This window comes from Pithys albifrons, chromosome 3 (assembly GCF_047495875.1).
Source record: "Pithys albifrons albifrons isolate INPA30051 chromosome 3, PitAlb_v1, whole genome shotgun sequence".
In the NCBI taxonomy this organism is placed as follows: domain Eukaryota; kingdom Metazoa; phylum Chordata; class Aves; order Passeriformes; family Thamnophilidae; genus Pithys; species Pithys albifrons.
The window spans coordinates 48,553,389-48,577,091 of NC_092460.1; the positions used below are offsets into that span (position 1 = coordinate 48,553,389).

Here is a 23,703-nt window from a genome sequence, read left to right on the forward strand (position 1 = left end):
TGGTGCTGTGTTGGGCAGTAGCCTCCTCCTGCTGAGCAAGGACAATACACACCTCAGGCGGCGTTACCAGGGGCTTGCCAGCTCTAAATGAAGGAGAGCAAGTCCAAGCACCCAAACAGTCAGGGGCCTTTCCTAGAAAATAGATCACCTCTACCTTGAAAAAGCCTAGGAAACCCTTAAGACAGGGATTGCTTTCCAGCTTGCATGATTGTACTTCCACTCAAAGAGGCAGGGGATGGGAACACTAATGTTTACATGAAAACACTATTTTCCAGTAGTTCCTTTTTTTATTCTTATAACAAATGCATCAAAAATAGACATTTGAGTTCCTTCTCCTCACTAAACACCAAACAGCCTGTATGCCTGTGCCATATGCTTAGCCTCCACTGCTCCATACTTCTTGACAAACCCAAAACCCAAGGGAAATAGTCTTCAGCCTTAACACCTTCCCACTGCGGAGAACACTGATGTTTACACACACCTCTTCAGGTCATTCTCTTCTTCCGCTGTCATCGTCATCATCTTTAAAGCAGCAAAACTCATTGCTTGCTGGCTCCAGGGCTTTTGTTGCAGCCAACTTTGGCCATGTATGAACTGCCTCCTGCCATGGGCTGATGTTTACAGGCTGGGAAGCCCTCCATCCTTCCCTGGCCCTCCTCTTTGCATTCCATCTTTCCCATGACACCTTCGTTTGCCTTCTCAGTCTGTTGTTCTCTCAGTCCAGGTGCTTTGCTGGAGTGCATGCCCTCCTTTCTAGTGCCTTCATCCCTCTGCCTGGTGCTCTGGAGGCTGAACTATAAACTCGCCCTCTTCATGGGGCAGTTGCTTACCACTTTCTCAGGGAAATGCTTGATTGGATTTTCAGGAACCCTGGAAAAATGGCCATAAAACAATTTTACTGTGTGCGTGCTGTGAATCTGATTTTTAATTTGCTGCCTGTGCGATCTAGCGAGGCTGGGAGCGGGTGCCACCTGGCAGATTTGCTGCATGTGTTCAGACCAGCCATGTGCATCCAGTAAGGTCCACACAAGGCATGTGCTGAGTTTATTTCTCTTGGTAGCAGATAGTGCTTTCACTGTAAGGCTTTCCCCCTATTCCTCCTCCTGCCATTCTGAGCTTTCCCTGGCTGCTGGGCTGGACCATCTTGTCCTCAAGGACAGACAGAAACCAGGCAAGGGCAGGCTTCCCCTTCTTAAACCCCGCTGCTTCTGTAGGCTGGGCTCAGAGCCTGACCTTGCATTGTCTGCTCCTTTCATGCTACCAGGAAAAGCCACAAATTTTTCGTGCACCCAAAATTACCTTTCTCTGAATTAGTGCTGTTTCTTGCCTGTTTTTGACTGGTTTTACCACCAATGTCAGAACTCTCCCAAGGTTTCTGTAGCTTTGACAATCAGGGTCTGGACCACATGTATCGTGAAAGAGGTAATGTATGTCATGCTGCATCTACACCCTTGGCTGCTGAACACAACCCTTTTCAGAGCTGTAGAAGGAGCCCAGGTCCAGCTGCCTCCCTGCAAACTGTCAGCAAGATCTGTCCTTTGATCTGCACTCAGCGCTGGATTTTATCCCAGCAGCCAACAGGCTAATTCCACAAGTTTATTCTACAAAGCTCAGTTAGAGCAGCTGGTGCCAGCAGCATCCCTGCTGGCTACAAGCCTGCATCAGGAGAGGAAGGCTGGTGCAGTGGCTGGGGTATGAGCTTGGGAGTCCACAGGCTCAGCTGCACATCCTGCTCTGTGGCTGTTTTCTAGGCCAAACCAGTAAGCTTTTGCAGTGAGATCTTGTCACCTCCATGCTGCACAGAGAGGGACAGCATTTCCCTGCCTCACCAGAAGAGAAATACAGTGGAGATAGAAGCTGTCGTGAAGATGGGAACCCATGTCAACAGAGGCAGAAGCAGGCTCTGGCTGTTGCAGGTGGGAAATGCTGCATAGATCCAGCCAAACCTACAGCAGGGAAGGGGATGGAGCCCTGGGTGATGAAATGTGCAAAGTACACCATGCCTTCTCATCACTTAGTGGTTTTCTTTTCAGCCTCTGGAACCCTGCTCCATGCCCTGAAATTATCCAGTGCCTGAGTAATATGCAGCACTACCCTCAGAAGTGATGCAGATGTGAGCAGAGCTATGAACAACATGCGCTTTCTTTACCAGGGCCCTTGCCCAGCACAGAAGCGCCCATAGTTATTTCCTTCAACATCATCAGAGTTAGAGTAACTTCTGTGAAAAATCAGAATCTTCTGGGGCTAAGAATGCTGTGCAAATGCTCTTGCCTGGCTGGTCCCTCCTCTGGTAAGCTTAATGTTTATGCCAGCCAGGAAAAGAGGTCTAAGCAGAATATCAGGAGGCAGGAAGAGAGTACAAGCAATTTCTTTTAGGAAGCAGAGTCAAACCCCATTTGCACAAGACCTAGTTATCAAGGCAGTAAGGAGTCAAAAGCAGATGCTATCTATGTATAATATGTCTCACTCACAGAGACTGTCAGGAAGGTCCCCACAAAAGAGAAAAGCAGCAAGGGACATGCAGCACCCCAGCAAGTCTGTGTCTGCCATTCCCTTCCCTGCCCCTTAGTAAGTCAGAGACAGGGCTGGCCGACACGCTTGGCTGCGAACAAATGTGCCTCTCAGGGTACAGGGAGTGCGCAGGGTACACGGAGTGCAGAGCCTCGGGGCCATTCCTTTCTCTCCTCTTGAGCAGATTTCAGCACCATCTGCTCTCTTCTGTCTTTGGAGGAGTCAACCGGGTGCTTTTGTCCCTTCTGGCAAAACTGTGCTGCGTATGTCCCCCATCGGGCGTTGGGTACCCCGAGGCAGCTGGGAAGGATGCGCACTCTCAGCATTGCTCCAGAAAGCTCCCACTGCAGCAGCCCAAGGTCTTTCTTTCTCTCCTTTTCCCTGTATGCAGCCTGTTCCTCTGGATGAGGCACTTCCCAAGGTCGCAGCTGACTCACAAGATCAGGCCCAGGCTTTGCTTGTGGTCCCTGCAGCAGGGGATGGCAAGGGGTTTGGGCTGGGAAGAAACCTCCCCTTCACCACTTACTCCCCAAAAGGGTCCACGAGCACCACCATGTACCTGAGGAGAGTAATGGGCAGAAGGAGACATGGGGCAGCCATGGGGCTCCCTGACCTTGGAACTGTTCTGTAGGATTGCTCTTTTCTCTGCATGGGTAAAAGTATCACCTCACTAAACACTCCTGGATGACCCCTGGTCAGGCATCAGTCAGAGCTGCAGAATTTAGGGTAGGGGAAGTGGGGAGACTTTCTGATGACACACAGCTTGCTGGGTACATGCTGCTTTGAACCTCATGGCCACACCAAGCTCACAGTAAGAGCTATGTTGTCTGCGCTCCCCTCCTAAAATCATACCTGCCTCTGTGCTGGCTGGGGCCTGTCCCAGGTGGGACTAAGTTGAACTCCTGAGTAAATTGCATCATTGTGTCCTCTCCAAGCTGCTGGAAGGAGAGGGGTAATGAGGGAAAGCAAGCAGTGAGGAGCCCTGGCAAAGTAGAAAGGGTCTCTGGCCACCCTTGTGCACCAGGGGAGCACTGGGCAAGGATCCCAGTGCTGCCTCTCCCATGGAAGTTGTGGGGCTGCTCCAGCTCCCGCATAGTGCAGCTGTGAGGCTCCGCTGCTGTGCTGAGCTCGTCCCACGGGATGGCACTGCCTGCTCAGGAACAGGCAGCCCGACCGGCGCTCCTGGCAGGCATAAATGCAGCAAATTAAACCGTGCTGGCAGATTCTGATTGACAGGTCCCTAGAGAGCAAAGTCCCTTGTTTTTTCCATCCCTGAGGGGATCAGGAGCAGCAGGAGGAACAGCAGCAGAGAAAACCCTTTCCCAAGCCCAGTGCTTTGCCCTTGTGGATCTGTTTCTGGGACTCAGCCCATACCCGTGTATCTTGACCCCTTTGCTGAAGCTGCCAGTATTGGGCCAGCCAGCTCCTTCACTGCGGACTTTCTGCAATGTCAAGAGCTGACCGCTGTGGAGGACGCTGGCTGAGGCTGCCTCATCTGAGCCCTTGTTGCATACATGAGCCATGACACCCTTGTCGCTCCATGCCCAGGGTGCAAGGCCTGGAGGTTTCAATAAAGGGCAAGCAAAATGAGGCCAGCACTGTTTGGCGTCATTCGCACGTTACTCCTCTCCATGGTGTAAAACTGGCACAAATGACAACACTCTGCCAGAATGGTTCACGTCTGTGTTGGCTCTGCCACAGCCAGGTCAAAGCTGGGATTTGCAGCCAGGAAGATGGAGGCAGTGACTCATCTCCTGCTGCTCCAGTTGCGGGAAGCAGTATGGCCCATTGAGGTCCTAGATCCTCTGTAAGAGTCCTCACTGCAGCTCTGTGTACAGCAGATCCTTAGTACTCCTCCACCAGCCAGTGGTTCATGGCTTTAGGATGGAGTAGCCACCATGGACACTGGGACCTCACAGGTGTCCTGGCTACCCTTGTGGCACAGATCCCCAGTTAAAGGTCTTTATACAATGTCCCATGTCCTGGGGACGGGTCCCTGTAACCTCTTTCAGGCTGGAGGGGAGTTTCTCATCTCCAGGGGGCATTTTGGCTGCACAGCTGCTCTGGAGCTCTGTGGAACAGGTATGCTCAGTTTGATCAGGACTCCTTGTAAATGCCCCAGCTGGATGAGGAGCTGGACACTGTGTGGCAGCCCATGCGTGCTCCGTCTCCATGCCTCAGCTTAGCAAAAGGAATGACTTCTTCCCTGCTCTTGGATGTAAAACTCAGGGTGGTGGCATTTAATTCACATCTGCTTAATCTGTATAGGCCCTATTCAAATTTTACCCTCCACCTGCCTCCATTCCCTGCCAAAATTGTTGCCTCTTCTTTCTGTCTCTCCAGAAGGTGTCCAGAAGAGCCTGGGGAGATGATGGAAGAAGCTTCCAGCAGGCAGAGGGCACCTGGGAAGGAGATGCCGAGTTTTCTGGAGCTGCCTCTACCCTTGAGGATGCTTCCAGGGCATTCAGATAGCCTCTCCTTTGCCATCCTTGCTCACCCAGCAGCTTTCATTACATTTACTGTACCTCATCACAGACACCCTTTCTTCATCAACTCTCATTCTTAAACCTTTCTCTGTCCTTTGCCTCGGTGCTTGGCTTTTTAAAGGTAAGATATGTGGCTGTCTTCTTGCCCAATGGAAGTCCTCATATACAAGCATGACAGCAGGCTTCTGTGTCTGATGTTTGACCTCTCTCTGTAGTTATTTGGCACTAAAAATTATCTGCAGAGAAAAATACTGGGCTCCATATCTGGGTCTTAATATCCTCCCTCACCAAACCATAATTACTAATTACCACTCCTAGGTGTTTAAACCATTTCAATGATGCTCTTAAATGCCCCCTGTTAATTTAATAGACAAGTATCTGGGTTTTCCCACATGAGGAGCTCTCAGAGTGTCTCCCACAAAATCAAAACCCAGCCAGCCCTGGCTGTGGTCCATATGAGAGAGGCAGCAGAGGAGGGGCTGTGTTGACAGCAGACCCACACACATAAGGACTTGGACATTACTCAGTAGCAAGTGTTCCCTTGCCCCATACCATCCCCCAAAGGGATCCCTCTCTTCAGACATGCTCTGCCTCTGTGTGATGAAGACCTAGCACCACTGCCAGTGCAGGCCAGCATCCCTTGGGCAGTACATGGCCTCTCGGCCTCAGATCCTTTGCCATCCTTGCAGATTGCTCTGTCTGAGTAGGGCAGCAGTCCCCTTGGCAGTTGCCCTGCCTGCCTTCTACCCATCCCTTGCCAGCATTTGAGAGCATGTCCTCAGATTTGGAGGGGGGCTGTCAGAAACTGGGTCCATGCAGCACCCTGGAACTGCATTCCTCTGGCACCTGAAAGCAGGGAATGACCACTGGCCCCAAAGACATCCCGGGGATGGGGTGCAATGGGGACCTGGCTGAAAGTCATCAGACCAGACTTCGTCTGCTCCATGTCCACTCCTGCTGTCCAGTGAGGGACTTGCTGTCTCTCCTCCCCCACTGTTGGGGCTTGGGACTGGGGCAGGAACTTTTCCAAACCAAATATTTTAACTGACCTCTCATCATGAGTCTCCAGCATCCATAGGGCCTCAGTGGCTCAGTGCTGTGGAGAAGACCCTGGTGCCCTACTTGCCCCTGGCATACTCCAGGCCTGCTAGAGCACCCAGTCAGGGCCTGCCAGAGTGCAGCCTCCACTGGGAGGGGCAAGCAAGTGGCATGGAGAGCACTGAGACCTAGGAGGGGCACAGGCTAACATTTTAGGGTCTCTCACCTACCCAAGTGTTAATGTGCCCTGTGAGAGACAGAGAATAAGGGCTTCTGCCCATGCACAAGTCATTTGCTTTCAATGCTGCCCCTCTAAGACATCACTTATTATGACATTATTAGTTAATGTTTGCAAAGTACTTTGAACATAAAAAGTACTGTATAAGTGCTGAATAGTAGTATTAATTATTATAGCATGCAGGCTGGCCCTGTCTGAGGAGCATTCCCCACACCTAATTTCAGGCTGGTGCTGTTTCCCTGCCTCTCCTGTTCTGTTACCTCATACACAAAAGCCAGCAGAGAAGGAGAGAAGCATCTGCATGGTACAAGAAAGGAGCCCCTCATGGAGTTGTGCAGGCAGGCTGAGCTATGCATCAAATTCACTCCAGGCAGGACATTGTGTGGGAAGTGTAGCCACATCTCTGCAGTACCCCACTGGTGTGGGGGAGGATGAGGGAGCACTCTGTTGCCTCAGGATCTGCAGTAGTCTGGGATTGGAAACATCACAGGGGGGATGTCGAAGATGTAGGAAGGTTCCTCTAGCACATTCCACCCAAGCCTCAGTGAAAGTAACTGGTACCGGTGGAGGTTTCAGAGCCAGGCAAGGGGATGAAGAGGGGTGAGAAGGTTTTGGGGTCTGTGAACTAGAAGGGGTAGGAAGGCAGCTGCGTCCTAGACATGCACGTGGCAGGGCTGAGAGCTCCCTGATGTTCCCCAGACAGGCGCCTGGCCTGCTTTGCTGCCACTCCCCTCCTTGTGCCCTCCTTGGAGAGGCTGCTCCTGGGAAGGATCCCTGGAGGAGGAGCAGAAATGGGTCATCTGGTTGCCCCAATTACCTTGGTAGTGAAGTGTCCTGCCAGCTGGCCCATGAAATGCTCAGGGTGGGTGTTAGCTGTACCAGGGGAGAGGGATGAGCTGGAGTAGATTGTGTTGGAGGGGTCCAGGGAGGGCCAGAGTGCGGACCTCAGATGCTAGCCAGGGGATACAGATGCCAAGCACCAGTTGGTACCTGTGTGAGGTGCACTGAGCAGCAGGGAGGACTGTGGTGCTGTGACTTCACTGTAACTCATCAGTGTCTGTTGTGGGACACCTGGAGCCAGGTGTGCCTTCACTCTGCTGACCCCCTGCTGCTGCCAAATTAACTCCCCTGGTCCCACATGCTCATTTGGCTTGTGGTCTTACTTGCCTGCCATGGGTTAGACACTGGCCACACTTCAAATAAGCTTTGTCACTCAAGTGGCTGTATTTCTTTGTCACCCCTCTGAGCTAGTGGTGACAGAGTCTGATAAGGATTCTGCTTTGCTTCAGACAGTCATGGAGGGTCTCACATCAAGTGAGAGCCCAGAGTAGGGTAAGGAGGTCTCAGCTCATTGGTGGCAGCTCCGGTGGTGATGGTGAGTGAGAGGTGAGAGGACATGCCAAGAACCTAGTCACCTTGGTGGGCATCTTACCTCCCTCGTCTGCTGCCACCTCATCCCTTTCTGGATCTTCACCTCCAGCTCTAAGTAATCCCCAGGCTCCAGGCTCCTATGCTGAGCATTTCCACTAGACAGTCACTGCCAACCCAGCTACTGAGGAAATGGCCAGAAATCCTATGAGTGGCTGAACAAACCCCCCAAATGATGCAAGGTTTACTTTTTTTTTCTTTTTTTGAGCCTTCCAGCCTGTATGAATTCTGAGCTTGCTGGCATTTCTCGGCTTGCTGCCATGAGAACCACTGTCTTCCAGTGAGAGCTGGGGCATCAGACCTTGTGGTATCTTCACCCTGAGAAGAATGGAATAGAAGGGGAGATATTGGAGGCTAAACAGGGGCTGGAGCAGATGTTTTGGAGGGCAGCAGGCAAAACCTATATGTGTGACTTGAGTTTATTCACACTTACTTCAAAAAAAGTTGTGGTAGAGCACTCTTCTCCTGCCTTGTCCGTTCTCCTGGTATCTCGAAGACCGTCCACTGAATTGCCAATGAGAACAAAATTATCCACAATAGTTGATTCTCTTACTGGATTTTGAGCTACTCTTCTGTTGCAGTGGGACAATAAATCCCCCCAATAAATCCACATAAACGAGGACCAAGTTATATAAAAAAAAATCTTTATTTCATGTACCAGGATTTTTTTTTTGTCATTTTATCTTTTTAAAATTTTTTTTCTTTTTAACAGTCTGAAAAAAACCACGAAATAAAGAAAATGGAGGTTGGTTTCTTGTACTGGTTTGAGCTGGACATGAGCAACATCCTGGGAAAAAAGCTTCCCCACCAGCCCTTACCTCCTGCACACGTTCTCCCTGTGCACTCTCTCACTCTCCCCACCTGGCCCCGGGGGCACGCTCAGCCCTGTGAATGCTCCCCAGCTCCATGCAGTGTTGGGTGGGTGAGGGTAGCTGGGGATGGAAACCCCAGCGCTGCCTTCGCTCTAGGCTGGGTTCTGGGGAACTGACTTTAACTTACTCTATGGGAGGCATTGAAGGGGTTGGGGTATCCCCTGTGGGTCTTTTTTAGAGGGCTTGGAAGCCACGGGAGGGGATGTCAGTGATGGTAGGGGGTCTGAACACCCAGACAGGATGCTCACACCCACCTCTTGCCCTGTGATGGTGTTTTTGGAAGTGACCCTGTCCTGCTGCCCCCAGCCCTAGCGCAGAGCGGGAAAGGGGAGGTAAAGTATCAGTGGGTTGCGGGAGGGAGCGGGGAGGATCTGGATGCTTTAAAGCAGAAACCCCGCTGGGACCTGAAGCTGGGACTGCGCAGCTCCTGAAACTGGAGCAGCAGGAATGGGGACGGAAAAAAAGTTGAAAAGTGGGTCTGAGCTGCCGAAGGGCTCAGTGGCCCCATCTTGCAAACCCTTGGCTTTGAGCCTGCCCAGGGCACTGCTACTTTTGGGTAGCAGCCCCAAAGGGGCCCTGCCCTTACTCTGGGCTGGCCAGTGTCTCATAGGGTGTCACAGAGGTCCCCTGCTCTACCCTGCTGCCACCTCCCCTCCCGCCTCTGTCGGCAGCGACTATTGTGCTGGGGGCTGGATTAGAAGCTGGCACCCCTGGTGCCCCAACCCCCCCATGGCAGGGATGGAAGGGGCAACAGCCAGGCCAGGGTCCCAGGGCAGGATGGTGGGGACCAGCTTGTCTTGCTGCCATGGAGAAGACCATGGCAGTCATGGACCACCAGGAGAGGATGGGGGGAAGAACAAAACCCAGAGTCACCCTACAGCTTTGTACCTCTCCCTGGCATGGCTGTTGGGACTCGGAGGGGCTCAGACTCAGAGCAGGGGGCTCTCTGGGATGGAGACTGGGAGATTACCTGTATCAAGGCCAAGCAGCCTGTGACCAACATTGGCTCAGGATTGGCTGGCTGTGTCCAGGGAGGACAGGAGTCATTTCATGGGGCTGCTGGGCAGGCCTCACCATGCCCCCATATGGCTGCAACCCCACTGGTGGGACGTAAGGGGGATCTGGGCAGATTTGGGCAGTGCATGGCCACCCTGGGGAGCCTCTGGAGCATTCACAGGAGAGCATATGCACACCAGGGCATGTGTCTGTGAGCATGGGCACACGTGTGCGTGAGTGCTGCCCCCTCTGCAGCATCCCATGTGTATCCCCCCCCCGGCCCCCCCAGAATCATTATTCTGAAGGGATGGGAGCCCTGGTTCCCATCCACCAGTCCCCCCACCCTCTACCTGTGCCTCCCACACAGCTCCCCATTGCCTCTGTTCCTTTTTTTTTCACAGTTTAAAGCTGAAGAAAACAAAAATGAAAAGAAAAAAATACTATCTGTTCTTCTTGCATGTAAATCCACTTATATTTACATTTATTTATAGCTGTTTTTAGTTAAAAAATTGCCACTTTTTTTAAGAAACCTTTTTTGTCCTTTTTTTGTCTCTGTGTGTGTTTATTTACTGTGTCTGTTTGCTTTTTGCACTGTCACCATTCACCCCAGGGTCCCCAGGGCTGAGGAAGTGGGGACCCCCCTGGGGACACTGCAGAAGGGTGACTCAGCATCAGCTCCTGCATTCCTTGGGGACAGGAGTCACACTAAAACCCTATGGACCTGTGGGGGACAAGCAGATCCCCACGGATCCCAGGGGAATGAATAGGATCCCCATGGATCTCGAGGGAACAGAGTTGGTCATGGTTGATTCTCATACCCAGGATCTTCCATAAGTGGCCCAAAGACACCGAAGTCATTGATGGCCAAACCCCCATCCCCTGTCCCCCAAGGAGCCTGTGCTGGGTTAAGGTAAGTGGGAAACAAACCATAAAATTAAAGAATAAAACCCCACAAAATTCAAAGAGCTGCCTCCTCCTCCTCTTCCTCCCACTTGATTTATTGTCATTTGTTATTTCTTGGTTCCCTTTTATTTTTTTAATCTGTTTTTATTAAATGTTAAAATAATGGTACATGGGAAATCATGCATTTTCTTTTAAATTTATTTCTATTTTTTAAATCTCTCTCAGTTTTAAAGTTTTTCTTTTTTTTTCCTTTTTTGTTTTGCTTTTTTTTTAAGAATTTTTTCCACTGTTGTCTTTCCTCATGTTTCCTTTTTGTTTGTCTGTTTTTTTGTTCACTCGCTTTTTTGTCTGCTTATCTGCTTGTTCATTCGTTGTTTTTTTGACAGTTTTTTGTTTGCTTTTGTTGGTTTTTTTTGTGGATTTTTTTTTTTGCATTGGGAAGGTCCCCACCCCACCAAGGGGCACTTCCACCTCCTCCTTCCCACCCACCTACTGCCCTCTGCCCCCTTCCACCCTCCCCACCCTTCAGCCCACCCCGTCTCCTCCTGCCCATTCTTGCCCCATTTTCAGCTCCTGGTGGCAGCTTCATACCGGGGTGGTCCGGCGGTTGGCTGTGTTGGTGTGGATAGAGTCCTTGTTCTCTTTCTGGATACAGTTGTGAACCTGGAGGAAACTGTTATCCCTGTCAGAGTTGTAGGTGGCGGTGGGGGTGGTGCTTGCCTTCAGTGGGTCCCTGGTGAGGGTGTACATCGAGATCTCTGTTGATGGGAGGGTGTTGAACCCTTTGATCCCGACAGGAGAGGCATCCCTGGAGTGTGAAGGCTCAGTGGAGCGGGAGCTGGAGCGACTGCGTCTCTGATAGCGGTACCGGTAGCTGGGGATGCGGGTGATGGCGGAGGACTGGAGGTAGTCCGTGGCACGAGCATTGGCGCGCAGCTGTTTGTGCCGGTCTATGAACATGTGGACAGCCAGCACTCCCACCATCTCGGCTATAATGAAGGACAGGGCCCCGAAATAGAAGGACCAGCCGTAGGAGTAGCTGTTCTTCTTGGAGTCACTCTTGGAGGGGTCTCCAGCGTTGGCTGATATGTATACGATGATGCCAATTATATTACTCAGACCTACAAGCCATCCAGTGGGGGAGAGAGAAAGAGATGTCAGGAGGGTCACACATGGCAGTGGGGGGGGTTATGGCATTGAAATCCTGCCCCCGAGGGGCAGAGATGGGAGGGTCCCCAGCCACCCATCCCGTCCTGGACGGCAGCTTTCCTCCTGGTCAGCAGCTCACTCAGGCAAAACCCTCCTCATGTGCCTGCTGCATCCCTGGACTGTTCTCCCAGCTGGTCCCTGAGAGATGTCAGATGTAGGGAAAAACTCCCTCCATCAGCTCCCAAGCAGTAGGAAAGCCCCTGTCTGCAAGGCACTGCTGCCTGCCTCTGCCTCTGCCAGGCGAGCAGGGTCGGTAGAGAAGTATCCTTTGGGAGGCTGCTTTCACCCTGAATAGGGCTCATCGAGGCTGGGAAATACACACACTTCTGCCTAGGCAACTGTACCCTTGCAGATGCCCTGACTGGGCAGCCCCCCAGTCCCTGCAGCCCATGTCTGGGACATCAGGGTCTGTGCATCCCTTTACCTGCAGACACGAAGAAGATGCCGGCACTAAGGATGATGTTGTGTCGGGTTTTGTAGAACTCGCTGGCTGCAATGCAGAGTCCACCCATGAAAAGCAGAATCACACTCAGGATCGGGAAAATACTAGAGGCTCTAACAGCCCCTGCAGAGGAGAGATGGGGGTGGGGAGTGGGCAGAAGGAATAGCACAGGTGTGAGAGAACGGAAACAGAGGCATGGAAACAGCACCAGGAGTGAGTGGATGGGGGCACATGACCACGTTTTGTGGGTGGGGGTGAAGGGGAGAGACAGAGGGCAACGTGCGGTAGAGGAGTAATTTTAGGAGAGATAAAGGCATTGAGGGATGGAGGGAGGGAGAGAGAAACAAACCGTGTCAGAAAAAAAGTGTGGTCTGAAGCAACTCTCCCCTGCCCTGGCCACTGCTGCTGCCATGAATTGGTGGCCTGACACGAGCAGGCAGAGGAGGCTGTGGGGCTGGTGGTGGCTGAGCTGGAAGCCTGCCTGTGCTGTCTGTTCCCCTTCACACTGTCTTTTGCTCTGCTTTCAGGGGGACTATGGGCTGGAGGGGGAGTCGAGGCCCCATTCAGCTTCTACTCCTGCGGGGCGCTGCCGCTCTAGCCTGCTCTTCAAAGAATAGCAACCCAAATGCTTCCTGCAGAGCTGCTCAATCTCGAATCCTCCTGAAAGGGCATGAGCATCTCAAGGAGAGGGGTTTTTTGTTATTGCTGAGGAGCTCCTGGTGCTGTGCACTGCTCTGCAGCTGCAGAAAGGACTGAAAAGCAAAAGTCCCAGCCCTGTGCACTGAAATGCGAGGCTTATCCTAGTGATTAAACGACTGGGCTCCTTCCAAAGGGCAGTGATGGGTTTGGATGTGCCAGCTTCCACACACGCACACTCTCCATCCGTCGATAGAGGAAGAGCTCAGCCAGCAGAGGGCGATGGCATAGATGCACGTATGTGCTCATATGCATATGCAAAACATACCCGAAAACTTCTGGGGGGGCTTGCTTGTATTTACACAGTGAAAGGCCAAGACTGTGTGCACACACCCCCCCACATACATGCACACACACACACACCACTCATGGGTGGTTCAGTGGTCTGCCTACGTTGGTGTTGTAGATATTTGTGAGATTTTTTTAACTAGGAAGGCCTTCTCTCCTCCCTTCACAAGAGAAAAGAAGCTGTTAAAGTGTGAAATAAAGCCCTGCTTGATAAAAAAATGTATCAGACGTGTTGGTTCAATTCTGCTTCTGGAGCAAATATCTGGAAGGGGGTATGAAAGCTAATCCTTCCTTGCCTGCAAGAATGAACCCTACTGAAGCAAATACAGGGCTTTTTCCTAAGGGTACAGAGACTTTGCTTCAAAAGCCCCATTGGCATCTGGATCCTACCAGACACAAGCAATCAGCTCTTTGAGCAGGACTTAGCCCACAGCTTGTGATTGGGGAATGCAGAAGGCAGGAAGAAACCTCTGTTGCCTGGCTGTGTGTCAGGGAACAGGATAGCAATAATAACCATCTTAATAGCTTCTGGAATTCAAGGGAGGATTTGACAACAGGAAATTTAAATGGCAGGAAGCAAACATCAAGCAGACACCCACTGTTCAGAGGGTTCCTAGAAGGATGGTTGGTCAGTCCTGCAGCCTGATCCTGACTATGTCAGTTCTATCTGCATCTTAATTCTAAAATTCACAACTGTTGAGAGAACACCAAGTTGCCAACTGACATGGGGAGCTGCGGGTGTTGTGTGATGGGGGAGGACAACAGCCTTGCTCAGCCCCTCAGGAGAACCACAGCAGCAAGAGAGGGGCAGAATCTCATCCAATCTTCCTGGATCCAGAGCCTGTGGCCTAAAGAGAAGGGGATGGTGCTTGTATGCTCCCTTGTATCATCTGTGTCTTCTAGCAAAAAAATGCAAGGATGCTTCTGCTTCCTTTCTGACAACAGGCATTTGATTTCAGAAAGCCTAAAACACCTTATGTGGATGGCTGGCAGAAATAAAGTCTAAGCCCTTCTAGCCAGGCCATGGACACTGCCCTATAATTGTCCTGATCCTCTGAATGAGGTAATTGCTTAGTCTGATACTAATAAACAACTTCCTAGCTGTTCCTGCCAGTGCCACCAGGCATTGCCCATCCAGAGTACCCAGGGACTTCAACTTGGCAGAAGTTCTGGGAAGAAGCTTGTTTGGTGGGGTCCCTCTCCAGGCAGGTCTAAGCCAGCACAAATCCCACTTCCCTCAGGATTGACCCAAGTAGTCCTTTATTGACTTGCCAAATCCCTCTTTGAACCAGGTTCTTTCTTAAAAAGGGCTCTACCCTGGGGACACTGTCAGATACTGACATTGGGCCAATTTTTGTCTTCAGATCTTGTTCCCTCCGAGGAACAGATCCATCCTTCTTGAGATGTTTGGCCCCTTCCCCCAACAATTTTTTCTGAAGTGCAGCTGATACTGCAAGCAGCTTCCTCGCTCACAAACAGCTCTGCAAGGGCTGGTTTACCCTCGGAGGCAGCCTCTGCAGTCTCTTTGCCAAACTGGATCAAACCCCTGTCTTCAGCTCTGTTGTGCAGGGGCCATGCAGCAATTAAGAGACTGGTGCTGCAGAAAGGCAGCTGAAAGAAGCAATCTCCCTAGATTATTTACAATTTACAGTGGATGGAGAACTGTTTGACAAACCAAGAGAAAGCATCATAAGATCTGCCTCTTTTCACATACAAATGAGCCTCACAGATCCTAAATTATCTCTCTCCTCCCTGCTGCAGGGCTGGGTCTCCACATCTGGTTTGGAGCACGCCCAGATGATAAGGCGCTATTCTGAAAGACTCCCGGTCTTTGGAAGCCTTTGACACTTAACCTTGGGAGGTCAAAAGCACTTATCTCAGATTTCTGAAGGGAGAAGCTCTTGTGATATCAAAGGACACTGGACTTGTGAAGAGAGGACAGGATAGCAAGGTAAGGACCTAAGAGGAGGAGTGTTCCCTGTTCAGCTGTGCTAAAGGAAGAGTAAGCTCCTGCTTCTGGGGTGGGTGGAAATTCTGGCTGGAGAGGGCAACCAGGGAGCACAATGCATGATGTGGATCTGCCCTGCAGACCAGGATGCCACTGTGCAAAGCAGTGTGAACTTCACTCGCACATCTCAGGCTGGACTTGGAGCTCAGGTTAGGCTTCCTTACAGATATGCCCCTCTCCTAGGGACTCTGGGTGAGCACCAGGTCTTTTCTTCAAAGGACTCCAACTGTCCTTATTCCTGCTTCCTACTGCCATCACTGAAATCACTTAAACCAGCAAAGGTCAGAACTGCAACCTCTGCAGGGAAGTGGTGTTCGGTGAAAGGTGAAGACAGCAATAGGTGCTCCTCAGACACAATCCAGCCAATTTCTTGAGTCTGATGCCACTGGAGTATCAGATAGGGAAATATAAACTTCCTCTGCTTTAGGAGGACATGCACACTCTCACACACATTGGCCCAGCTAGTCCAGTCTGAGCTTATGCCCATTCAGGAGTTTTTCAATGAATTTGAATTAAGAATCTGAATTTATACCACAATTAATTGCTGCTAATAAAAAAATGCCACTGGTTGTCACTGAGTTTGAAACTTCCACTGTCTCATGTGCAGGGCCCCAGGGAGGTGAGTGTGGAGCCATTTTAGCAGGTGAAAAGACTCTGGGGTTGCCTCCTCTGTCCTGCTGAGCCTCACAGGTCCCAGCACCTCCACCACCCTATCTTCAGAAAACAAAAGGCGCCTGACACTAGCACCTATGAGCCATTGCAAGAAGAGCCTGTGGACTTACGGAGGAAATATTCTGCTGTATCGGCTTCATAATCTGCATCCTCAGGGAAGTGATCGATTTGCTTACACAGACCTTTAAAATTCCCTAGGGAACAAGAAAAAAAAAGAACAAATGAGAACACCAAAACCTGCCTTGCAGGAACAGCTGCCCTCTCTGTCACCCTTTGTGCCCACCCTGCCTTCCTTCCAGGCAGCATGCCCACTTGTGTGTGGATGCCCCTGGTCCTCTTGTCGCACATTCACACGTGTCTCCTTCTTATTCACACAGGAATATGGGGTTTGCTCTCTGGATCCAGCCTGACACCCACCTAGTCTACCACCTCTCACTCAACAGAGGAGAGCACCAGAATTGCTGTGACTCCTGCTGTGGACAGGCAGGAGAGCATTGCCCACCTCTGAGGGAGGTGAGATGGGAAAAGGAACCAGAGTCTGGGTCATACTGTGAAGTACAAGTGTCAAGTTTCTTCCCTCAGCATTGACTGTAACTGTGGATGTTTGTATTTCACCTGGCGTGGCCTTGGTGGATCCCAGCAGTGCTGTGCACAGCAGGGTGATCAGCTTTGGGTATAAAGTGTTTGTATCTCTCAGCTGTGAATTTGCTGCCTTTTCATTTCATGGGCAGGATACATCCTTTTGTACTGGTGTGGTGAGAGAACAAAGGTTCTTAATCTACTTTCTCCACATGACTGCTTGTTTTTGCATACCTTTGTCAGGCCTCCTCTTGTGTCTTATCACTGACTAAGGTTACAAGAAGCTTGATGGGGGTGTGCCTATGCAGCTCAGCAGCAAAACACCCTTTGCATTGGGGGACAAATATCTTCCACCATACGTGAGGGAAGCTGGGCTGGACACACTCAGTTCCATCAGGCTGGTGTACATTCAGAGCCTTCTGCTAACTTTAATCATGTGTCATCCTTTTTCACACACTCCATGGCCAACAAGGCCATCCCAGCAGGAAGTCAGTGACATCTTCCAGATATTTTGTTATCTGAGATGTCTACCAGATTCTTACTTTCAGCACTCATATCTCCCCTTGACATCAGGGTGGTACTGTTCTAGCCACATTATAATTTACATCATGATCCCTAGCTGATTAGTATCTTAAATGACCAGGTTGTTCAGGCTTGTAATGGGATGACCACTTGAAAGACAATTTCAGCATACCTCCCGGCGTTCCACCAAACTTTTTCTCCTACTTTCTGTTCCATTTCCCTCTGGACACTTGCACTGACTGGCCACTAACACAGAACTGATGGACACAGTCTGTCCAGAATGGAGGAATGCAGTGTCTGCATGAGGTGTGTGGGTGATCCCTTGGGCCTCCTCACCAGAGGTCAACACCAAAGTGACTCAGACTGATTGATCCCTCAGTAGAAGCATTTGGAGCCTGAGTCTGGAGAGTGACGAATGCTGTGGCGACCTGGGAAAGCCTCCTTCCACCCTGATCCTTAGCTCAGCTGCTCTATCAGCTGGGTATGTAGGGTGAAGGGACAATGAAGTCACCACACGTGTGGTTGTTGCCCCTGGGAAGGTTTGCTTGTGAGCAACCCAGAGTTCTTACAGGGCAACCCTACCTAGACTGAGACCTGCAGGCACCATGTCAGGTCCCTAAGTCATGTCTTGGAAGGTTTATTCCAGATGAATTTGATGGTCTTTCAGGTACTTGTGAATAGCTGGAAGAAGGACCAAGCTCAAAGGATTCTCCCTGCGTTTCTTTTTGAGGCTAAGCCTTGTTGGATCAATGTTTGGTATGCTTTGCAAGTCAATGCTGAGCAAATAGTTGTAGATAGGTGTGTTCCTCTACGTCAGCCTCCAAGTTTGGCTTCTTCTGCATGCAGTTCACTTGTGTTTGATGCCTCCAAGGTACCTATCACCTTTAACTACCAGTTCAAAGAGCTTCCATGAAGAGGCTAGAGAGAGCAGAGAGGAGTGTGTTTGTGCATTAAGAGGTAAGCAATACGAGAAGAAAGTAGTAACAAAGCCTGTTCATGTACCTCTGACATGCTATTCCCATGTTGAAACTGTGGGTTATGAAAGAAGGCTGTTAATCACCCATCCTAATCCAGTTACTTCGTTCAAGAAGTCTCTGCTTCTTAGCCATGGCTTTACTGGAAGGAAAGCTTCATAGCCAAGCAAATTGCCTTGGCACCCTTCCACCCTGCTACTTGCCCACTAAAATAACTGTGAGGCTGGCAGATACAGCATGAAGGGGGTCCTTTCCTTTGCTTGCCCCTAACTGCCTGGGGCCATCTCCCTGTGACAGATGAGCAGCTCATCATCCTGGTCCTTTGGCTGCAGTCACTGCTGTACAGTGCACGTGAACACTGGCACTCTTTGGGGCACTGGGGAGGTCTCCAGCCTCAGATTTCAACTCATTGCCCAGTAGGTCCCAAACACAGAGTCCTTCCTGCCCATACATGCTGGGGGAGCAGGCAGAGCCTGCATGCATGTCCCAGGTGATGCTCCTGGCACACAGCCGGAGCATCTCAGTTGGAATCAGACAGGCAATGAAGAGGTAGTGCATCTGGAAACCTCCTCATCGTGTGCCATCCTTTCATTGCTTCCTTTTTTCTCCCTCTTCCCCACTCTGTTTCTTGCTGAATTTGAGCCTGATTAATTCCTATGTAAAGGATTGAGCTGTTTGGGGAAGACACTGCATCGTGTGCAGAGTGACTTTTTTCTGGACTTGTGTGGGATAACTAGTTAGAGGTTCAGCTGCTTTGGCAGGGTGAGGGGACATGCAGGCTCTTTGTAAATCTGCTCATGGTGCTGAGTATCTCAAAGGCTTTGCTGATCTGCCTCACCAAGGTACTTGGCCGTTGGGGTATCCAACCTTGCCTTGGTTAAAATGCTGTGACATTGTGGAACTGCCCTTCTTCGCAGGCTGATATGCTGTGCCAGGTTGATCTCCCTCCCTGACTCATTCCTGCTGGGGTTCATGAAGGCAATGTTGGTACCACTTTAGCCCCTGCTTAGTCTGTGCTCAGCACAGAGCGCCGTGGCTCTGAATGCTGACTGTTTGCTTATGCTACCACACCCTCTCCTCCAATGCCTCCTCTGGGCGATGGATGGGGAAAGGATGCAGAATTTAGGTCATTAATGCACTAACTGGGAATATAAGAGAACAAGATTCAGTCTTTGCTCTGCCACAGGCATGCTGTTAAAACCACTTCTCTCTGCCTCAGAGTCCCACCTTGTAAAATGGGGGTGACAGCCTTGTATTGTACGGGGATGTGTTAAAGAGGGCATGGTGTGGGTGCACTGGTGCCAGCAGCTGTGCGAGGGCAAGGAGTAGGTGAGTGATGGATGGCAGCAGTTCAGAAACCTGCTCAGTGTGGGGAAGGCCTTGATGGCACTTCTTGCGCCAAGGTCACTCGACAATTCCCTGACAGACATCTGTGGCCTGCTGAGATGGTGCAGCAGCCTCCCTGGCACCTGTGCTGATGGAAGCGGGGAGGGGGAATGGAGCAGCTCAGCAATGCTGCTGAGGTCTGACACAACAGCCTTTCCCCGAGCTGCACGTGTGGTTTGTGGAGCCAGGGAAGATAAGAGCTGTGTGTCACCCTGTAGTTAATACTCCTGAACGCCTGAGCAAGAGCAAATCATTGTTTGGAATGGCAGGTAGGGTTCTGAGAGCCCCCCAAGGGAGTAAGAGCCACATTGCCTCTGTACTTTGCCCTTCTCATTCTTCCTGATTCAAGGTGTTTCATGCTCTGAACCTTGAAACAAACATGTGTTGAGCTCTCTGACTTCTCCCATGCTCTTCTCTGAGAAACTTAAGCCACATGCTTCCACCTCCTCCCTGTAGCTTTTCCAGAGCAGTTCAGGCTTTCTCCTTATCCTTTCTCATGCCCACCCACCAGATCTTCCTCCTGTTTCTCAGTCTCTCATTCATCACTGCCACCTCCCTCTCCCTTGTGTACCAGCGTGGGCAACCTCTGAACAGTCTGCTTGGGGGTGTGCAGGCTGCAAAGGAGGCAGGGTGGAGCACTGACTTATTTCAGAACAGAAAGGCTGGGGATGCCCAGGTCCATGGAAAATCCCCTGTGAGCAGTCCCCACATCCCCTGGGTATTACTGGGAGTCTTTAGACAAGATCACTACCGTTTGCTTGTTGCCTGACCAAACTTTGGAAAACACAGCCTGGAGGACCTAGGACTGGTGCAACAGGCATCCCCCCTCAGTGCCTGGACCAAGACAGAAGTCCAATTGGGTTATTAAGAGCAGAGACAACTGACCATACTGCCAAGAGGGACTGAATGTCTAAGATGCATGAAATTCAATGTCAACTGCTCCTTCATCCCTTAGAGAGTCCTCTTCCAGTGTGGCCAGGTCATTGTTTGGGAACATGCTGTCTATCCAGGACAGCTGGCAGCCTTCAACTTTGCTGCAGCGAGACTCAGACCAAGTTACCCCTGATGAGGACCGGGCTCGGTATTGTTGGTGATTTGGTTTATTTTTGTGCTGCTTTGTGCAGCCCTGTCTCTTTCAGAAGTCTCGCTTGCCTGCAGAGTGCAATCCATCACAAAATAGTAAGTTCCAAAGAATGAAAAGCTACTCCCTTCCTGCAGGGTAGGAACACTTTTAAATGGTCAGGACCATACATCTGAAAACTGGGAGCCAGAGGCTGAGGAAAAGACATCCAAAAGGAGAGAAGCAGACAAAGAGGGATGAGAACAGAAAGACCTGTTTTCCCAGAATGATTTGTGATATTTCCATTTATGGAGAAAAGCAATCCACTGAAAGCTTTTCTTCTGTCTCACTCTCTAATTTAGCAGAACTTTTGGCATGATACCTTCTAGAGAAATAAATAAAGGGGGCTGAATATAGCTGTTGCCTCTAAAAGCTGAGAAAGATGGCTTAGTGTTGGCCAAAGATTCAGTATCTCATTCCACCGCACACTCCCTGTATCAATTTAGGCAAGTCACTTAACCCTCCTCTTTCACTCAAAATGGGAATAGTGGTGTTTGCTTGCCTCAGGGAAATAGCCTGAGAATATTTATATTTAAAAGATGAAAGTGATCAGACACTGGATCATTTTGGCCAGGTAATTCTCCCCACTGTCTAGTTCAAATGTAACATATTCATTTTTGATGTGACCTTCTCTCTACGTGAAGGCTATACACACATGAAAGCTCTCACAAGTTCCCACTTGTGATTTCTGCCTTAGGAGTAAACTTTGTTGCAGATTGAACTGTATTTGCTTTCCACCCACAAAAGACATGTGAGAAATGCACACAAAGGGCAGGTAGTCAGACACAAACACCAACATTTGTTTCTGCTCCATGACTGTTTCTGTGCAGGATCCTTTTCGGTAGCAGGTGGTGAAGTGAGGCTCAGAGCCAGCCTCTAGGCTAGGACAAATTCCACAGCTATGTGGCAAACTGCTGGCATGTCTTTCTTACATGTATTGGCAAAAGGCTTCTAAACCAGGAGAGGAGGTCTGCTGTCACTGTCAAAAATTGACAGATGACACTGAGTTGTTAATGCCCAACCTGACATGACTGCAAGAGGAAAGAATGAGGTTTCATGAAGTGCCAAAGAAAGCACAGGAAAAGCCCTTGAAGGCATTTTGATTGCTCTCCTCTCTCCCAAAAGAGAAGGACTCGAGAGCACTTATCATTTTTGGCAATTTGGAGCTGATGAAAAGCACAGTGGCAGGGAGCACAGACAGTGCTCGTAGACATCTGCTTTTACCCACCTGTGCTGATGTGCCCAAAAGAAAGACTGGCCATTCAAAAGGGCTCATTATCCCTCTTGGAGAATCTCTCCGTAGATAGCACCTTACAAAAATTAGTCTGTCTTTTCATGTGCCTCAGTACACAGGTTACAGGGTGTAGGGCCAAACCAGCCAATGTAGCCACTCTGCACAAGGGGTGGTCATTCTGGGGCTTATTCATTGCTGTTCTTGCAGCTCTGTCCCCACACAGCAGCAGAGGATCCTGTGCCAGTCGCAATACCTTTTGATCCAGGTGGATAATTTTAAGCCTGAAGAGTTTGAAGTTCTCATTAGGGACAAAGGTTCTTTCCATTATAAGGTGAAGCTCAATGAGACAGCAAATAGGGTCTGTCGTGGTGAGCCTGGGGCAATAGCAGAGATCCCAATGGAACAATGGACCATCAGAAATCTCATCACCTTCCCATCCAAATGCAATGCATGTGCTTTGATGTGGTCTTCTTCAATGAAAACATGCAGCAGCCCATATGTTAAAAAAGCCAAACAAATCCCTAGCAACATAACCAGTATGTTGCATACATAATTCTCTCCCTGGGGAGAGGATAAAAGAACAAACTGCATGTGACTGATATCAAGCCCCATCACTTAATGTGCACTGGAAATCATTCAGATATTGTGCTGAAGAAGCCTGTAAAAGAACTAGTGCTAAAGAGAAATTGATCTTATAGTTATGAAAGAATACCTGCTCTGCCTATAAGGTAGAACCATTATACCAGCTCCCCCCACATTATTATTAATAGTCCTGTTTATTACAGCTGTTGCCAAGGATCAAATGATAAAAGGAGTTGCAGTAAAAATGGTACAAACACTGCCTTGATTAACATGAGGGAAGAGGTTTATCACAGAACATTATCAATGACCAAAGCTACAGCAATAAGAACATACCAGTTCTGCAGAAATTACTTTATTCAGGAGGTGATTGATAAATAGAAAAAAATGCAGACACAGATGGGAGAAATAAGAGGGAGAAGTCAGTATGGGATAGCACTGAGGAAGAGATGATGAGGTAGAAGAAGAGGGGTATAGAAAACAGCCAGTGAGCACCAGGGAGGTTAATCTCATCCAAGCCAATACCATGCTCCTGCTCTGCCTTTTCAGTTTTCTCCATACTTACTCCCTGCAGCCATCCCTGACAATCACCTGGTGAAGGAAAGGGGGCTGATGACAGAAGAATCATAGAATCATTAAGGCTGGAAAAGACCTCCAAGATCATCAAGTCCAGCCTTTGACCCATTACCACCATGACAACTAAACCTTAGCACTAAGTGCCACATCCAGTCATTTCTTGAACACTTCCAGGGGTGGTGACTCCACCACCTCCCTGGGTAGCCTGTTCTGATGCTTAACCACCCTTTCAGTGCAAAGGCAACATGTGCTGCTGGAGGTGGCTCACGTCCCTGCCGTGGAGCCCCAGGGGTGTGGGAGTGCAGAAGAGTCCCATCATATGCTGGTGTTGCCCGCACGGTCCCCTGCAGTGCTCTGCTGCGGCAGCCAGCGTGGCCCACGCTGCGTTATGGCCGGACGCTGTGCTGCTGTCAGCCTTGATCCACTTTGCATTTTTCCTTGGAGGCAGCAGCCTCCTCTCCTTCCCATCCCGCTCAGTCTGGCTGCAGCTAAGTAGCCGATAGACTGCCTCAGAGCTGGCTACAGCTATTCCATGGACGTGAGTGGAGATGCAGTGGTAGCAAAACCTTTTATTAAGATTATATGAAGATTTCAATTTATATATAAACACCCTCTTTTTATAGGGTTGTAACTTTCAAAAATATCCTCGCTGTCACTTGAAATTTCCCTTGCTTTGTCACAGGCAGAGAGTGAGATTGGCTGGGAAAATTGGACACAGGCTCTTGAATGCATTTTGGTGCAAACACAAATCCAGCACATTTGAGTTTTACAAGCTGAATCAGTGCGGGTGGCTGGATTTCAGAGCCTGCTAGACATCTGACCAAGTCACAAATGGAAAACCTCAACATAACAATGAAAAAATCATTCAAAAATCATTTTTGCAGACATCCAGTACAAATGTCTCCCACAGTAAACAATTGCCTCTGTCTTCTAGACTTGGCCAGAA

General features: G+C 50.0%; 1 protein-coding gene across 2 annotated transcripts in view; it reads right to left on the reverse strand.

The window, feature by feature from the left end:
* Positions 1-10,974: 10,974 nt before the first annotated feature.
* CACNG2 (calcium voltage-gated channel auxiliary subunit gamma 2) overlaps positions 10,975-23,703 on the reverse strand; it is a 69,237-nt gene continuing 56,508 nt past the window's right edge. For both annotated transcript variants that reach the window (XM_071551691.1, XM_071551693.1), the window contains 3 exons: positions 15,898-15,981; positions 12,106-12,246; positions 10,975-11,593 (listed from right to left, as the gene is read on the reverse strand). In XM_071551691.1, the coding sequence (XP_071407792.1) occupies positions 11,058-11,593; positions 12,106-12,246; positions 15,898-15,981 (761 nt within the window). In that variant the 3' untranslated portion in view covers positions 10,975-11,057. The remainder of the gene's footprint in view (positions 11,594-12,105; positions 12,247-15,897; positions 15,982-23,703) is intronic.